At 35.8% G+C, this 5,000-nt stretch overlaps 1 protein-coding gene across 1 annotated transcript; it reads left to right on the top strand.

Moving 5' to 3' along the window:
* Positions 1–1,257: 1,257 nt before the first annotated feature.
* On the top strand, positions 1,258–4,384 carry LOC124426534. The gene is made up of 2 exons (XM_046968303.1): positions 1,258–1,410; positions 2,707–4,384. The coding sequence occupies exons 1-2, from the start codon at positions 1,393–1,395 to the stop codon at positions 3,556–3,558; spliced, it is 870 nt and encodes a 289-aa protein (XP_046824259.1). The 5' UTR covers positions 1,258–1,392; the 3' UTR covers positions 3,559–4,384.
* Positions 4,385–5,000: the final 616 nt, after the last annotated feature.

Below are 5,000 nucleotides of genomic sequence, written 5' to 3'. Positions count from 1 at the left end.
GTCTAACGGGCCTGCCGCATAGCATTTTAAATACCATGTTGATCGATCGAACGATCTATATTTTCGCGATTTAAACTCTTGAGAGAGAGAGAGATAGATAGATAGAGAGAGAGAGAGAGAGAGAGAGACAGAGAGGTGGGGGAAGGGGTGGATGAAAGGATTTTTCGATCGGAGCAACGAAACGAAACGAAACGAAAAGTACACCTGTAATTTCTCTTTACTGACCCCAATATTCCAGCTTTTACATAATATTCTCTCACAGAAGCTCGACGCCTGCCAAACTGCTTTTTGTCCGCGTTCTTCTTGTCTGTTTATATCTCTCTCTCTCTCTCTCTCTCTCTCTCTCCCTCTCTCTTTCTCTCTCTCTCTCTCTCTCTCTCTCTATCTCTATCTTTTTCTTTCTCTATCTCTCTCTATCATGGCTTTGAAACGTTCAAATTTACATCCAAATTAATATAGTAATTAATTGGGAAGACGCTTTAAAGTCTTTTTTTACTTCAATATCTTTATATTTACATATATATATATAGATATTTTTTTTTCACGATGATTTATAAATAACACAATGTATTTGCTCTTATAGAAAAGTTTTTGAATTTTTTGATTTATATCGTAGATCTTCTTTTTTTCTTTTTTTTTCTTTCTTTTTTTTTTTTTTCTTTTTTTGAAAATTAAAGGAAGAAAAAAGAAAGAGAAAAGGAGGAGGAAAAAAAAGAAAAAACCAAGAAAATAGAAAAAATATCTTTCTTCAGAAAATATCTGCAAAGTTTATAAAAAAAAAAAAAAAAAAAACGATTATATCTGTTTTATCAGGTTTGCACGTTGTGGAATTAGTCTTTGTCGAAAAGTAAAAAAAAAGAAAAAAGGAAAAAAAAAAGAAAGAAGAAGTAGAAAAGAAGACGAAAGAGAAAAATCCATCGTGTTTTCAATTGTTTCTTTTCTTTCTAAAAAAAAATTATTTCTCTCTTATTTTTTCTACTTTTTTACTTTTTCTTTTTTCCTTTTCTTTCCCTACGTCCAGAATAAAAAACCTCGTGAATTATATCATTCGTCGAACGATTTTTTTTCAAACGAACAGTCCAAAAAGAGGGGCATGTTTTACAATTGGGCGGGGGGACGGGGGATTGGGGGGGGGAGGTGGGGAAAGGCGTCCATAGATTTAGGGGATATAAGGTGCTGTTTGTAAGAGGACAAGGCGAGCGTACAGAACTCGAATAGATAGTGAAAGTCCCCCGGAGCAGGGAACAAGAGTATGAGGGTACGGAGGAGAGGGCAGGAACGGGGGGGCCCAGTAAGGTATATGAGGGCCTCAGTTCGAGCAACAGCCGGTACTCTAGCCTCGCTGCCTACTTACATTCACATACACTAACACAATCGTACGAACAGGACACAATGTACACCTACGTGACGGTACGTATCACACGTTGGTGCAGCATCCTTTAATTTTTTTTTTCTCTTTCCTTTTTTTTTTCTTTCTTTCCTTCTTCTCTTTCCTTTTTTATTATTTCTTTTTTTTTTCTGTTTTTTCTGTGATCAAAGACCTCGATAGAGAGAGAGAGAGAGAGAGAGAGAGAGAGAGAGAGAAACGAAAAAGACAAAAGCTTCGCGTGTGAAACCTTTTGTGAACTTTCGCATATTGTGACGATAAAAGTGATCGGTGTGTGTAAATATAATAAAGCCAATGACTACGGAGTGATTAAATAAGTTGATCTTTTATTATTGATCTTTTTTCTTTTTTTTTCTTTTCTTTTTTTTTTTTTTTTTTTATTAATTTTTTTTTCTTTTCCTTCATTTTCTTTCATTCTTTCTTTCTTCATAAATCATATATATCGAGTCAGTGAACAATGGGATTTCGTCGAGTTAATTCTTGATCATTGCGTACACGTTCGATCTTCGTAAAAATTGATCCTAAAATTAATCGTGAAAATGACTGTTCGCTATCGATAAATTTATTTTTTATTTATGGAGAATGGGACATCGATTGTCAACGTGAAACATTGATAGGAAGATTATATTATTACGTTGATTATTTTCGGAGCCCTTGAAAAGTGTTAGTTTTCTCGTTGAAATGTTCTTTTCCTAACTTTCTTCCGTATCGTTACGCAAAGAAAAATATGATTTGTAAGAAGGAACGAACGAACGAACGAACGAACGAATTAACTGGATCAACTTTTTCCGCGTTAGAGAATTACATAATTTCGAACGTTTAACACAGATATTTGTAGAAATTGAATATGTAAGGATTATCATACGTAATATAACGGCGAAAGTGCTTCGAGTGTGAAAGACTAGTTTAGAATAATATATCGTACTTGTGCGTTCGCTCGGGCGGAACTTACAGGAAGTACGCTGCTATGCCGTTATCCGACTAGTTTATTAACGTGTACACTATTTATAGAATGTATGTGCAAATACATATACATATATGTTGAACATTTCATTCGTATTTGAGATTGCAAGAAAATTTTAATAATAACGTTACGTGAAAAAAAATTCACACCGTTAAGGTAAAACTTTTATTCGTATTAATGTTAACATCGAATATCTAAAGATTAATGTCCTATCGAAGGATCTAGTTGAAATAACGTTGTATAGTTGTTTAAATAAATTTTGTCAAATGAACTGGCCGATAATAATTTATTGTTTGATGAATTTATGAGATATTAAATAATAGAATAAACATTGGATACGTATAAATATTTTTAGGTAGCAACGGTGATTGGTCTGATATTGTCGGTATCGGCGCAGCAATATCAACAGATCGACGATTATGCCGATTATCAGGCACCTAGGCCAGCTCACCCAACGCCAAGAAGTTATTCGTCGGATGCAGCACCGGCTCGACAACAAGCAGCAGCACCGCCAAGTCCGAAACCAACGCCGGTGGCCATTTTGAAGCAAATCAATAGACACAACGAGGATGGTTCTTATACGTATGGTTTTGAAGGAGCCGATGGTTCTTTCAAGATCGAAACGAAATTACCAGGTGGCGAAGTAAAGGGGAAATATGGATTCGTCGATGACACTGGAAAGGTCCGAGTTGTGGAGTACGGAGCGAATCAGTACGGTTTTCAACCGGCTGGCGAAGGTATTACAGTGGCTCCGCCGACCTTGGTAGATGAAACAACGAGCAAGGAGGCTCTCCAAGGTCAAAACTATCAGGATTACGACTATCAACAAGCTGCCAGACCTCAACCGGCTCAAGCAGCCATTCCGCGTCAACCTCAATACCAACCACCACCTCAAACGCATACCCAAGCTGTTTATGCACCAGCACAACAGGCTCCCTCGCAGCCGGCTTTACCAAAAGCACCGATCTTCTCTCCAGCGATTCCTCGTCAATCACCTTTACTACAACAATCCTACGACGAACCAGTACCAACTTCTCAGATTTACAATCAAGGTCCTGCTCAATTTGGTCCGGCTCCAGTTCAGGAACGAGGTCAACCTCAAACGCGCAGTCAAAGTGGCGGTATCCTTGATCAGCTTGCTAGAGATTACGCTCTACCGCAAGGAGTAGCGCCGCCATTGCACGATATTAGCTTCGGTTATTACTAGCTCGTCTAGTCTAATATCATTGATTCTATGACTGCCAGAAATCATACAGTGCATTTTCTTTTATTTTCTTTTTTTTTTTTTTCTTCCTCCCTCCTAATTCACACTTAGAGATTAGGGATCTCCGCGTCCTAAAAAAAAAAAAAAAAAAAAAAGAATGGATTCGAGGACGGTACGATAATGATGAACGAGTGAATTTTGTTTGCTCGTGATTATTCTCTTTACAATTTACTATCGGAACTATTATGTTCATGTTTCATTAAGATTGATCGATTGCTCTTAAATAGAGAGAAAGAGTGGAGAGAGAGGAAAAGAGAAAGAGAAGGGGAAGTATCTCGAGGTCAATCGGTAAAGTTGATTTCTGTTTATTCTTTTCTCTTTTTTCTTTCTTTTCTTTTTTTTTTCTTTCCTTTCTTTTTTTGCTTTCTATGAACTCTTGCGAAAGCAACAAGCATCAAGATCAAATGTGTATAGTGAGGAGCCTTGTTCCGATAGTAGATAGTTTGTCCGTGAACGATAATCCTTTCTTGGGACGATTAGAATTATATTAATACGTATTCTTGCCATTTATGCCAAACTTCGTAAATAATATGAATTAGACGAAGCGGAAAAATGGATTCGACAAAACAATATAATTATTTCATTATGAAATTGTTTAATTCGCACTGTATAATGCTCTTTATGAGAAAAGAAAAGAAAAGAGAAAGGAAAAGGACACGAGTATTGTTGTGTTCTCGAGTCACGTGGGAGCACCACGTCTCTCATCCATTTTATCGTTAGGTTATTTTAATGTAATTAAATCGAAATAAAGAGAAGATCATTAATAAAACAAATATCCCATGATAATCCATCCTTGATCGTTGATCGTTGATTGCTTTTTTTTTTCTTTTTTTTTTTATTTTATACATCGAATCCTTTTCTTCTTTTATTTCTTCTTTTCCTTTTCTTTTTCCTTTTCTTGCTCCTATTTAAAATACTTGTAGAAAGGTATGAGATAGACGTACATATATATATATATATATATATTAAAAATCATTATTATTACGTTCAAGAACATGATAGTAACTTTTACTTTTCGAGGATAATACAAGGATCGAGGAAACAAGATTGCAAGATTCTTTTTCTTTTTTTTTTTTTGCGTGTATCAGATCGACAAATTCACACGAATCGTAATTGCAAAATAGAATTTGCTCTTTCAACGATAAAAAGTCCATTTTGTCGGGAGTGCTTGGCCCCCCTTCATAATTGCAACCCATCGTACAAACGTGTAGATCCGGTTTTCAAGCTATAGGAATCGAGGTTGATATCACGTTAAACTTTGAGAACGTGACCGAAACGTATCCTGTTTAACAATGAAATGAAATATAGATAATTAGAATGGCTCGATTAATCTGTCAAAAGATTTATTGATTATTAGAAATCCAACAATTCTCACGATTATCAAC

The sequence above is a fragment of the Vespa crabro genome, chromosome 9 (genome assembly GCF_910589235.1).
Source record: "Vespa crabro chromosome 9, iyVesCrab1.2, whole genome shotgun sequence".
NCBI lineage: Eukaryota > Metazoa > Arthropoda > Insecta > Hymenoptera > Vespidae > Vespa > Vespa crabro.
Note: the sequence above shows the minus strand (reverse complement) of the source record. Positions and strands in the feature narration are given on the sequence as shown.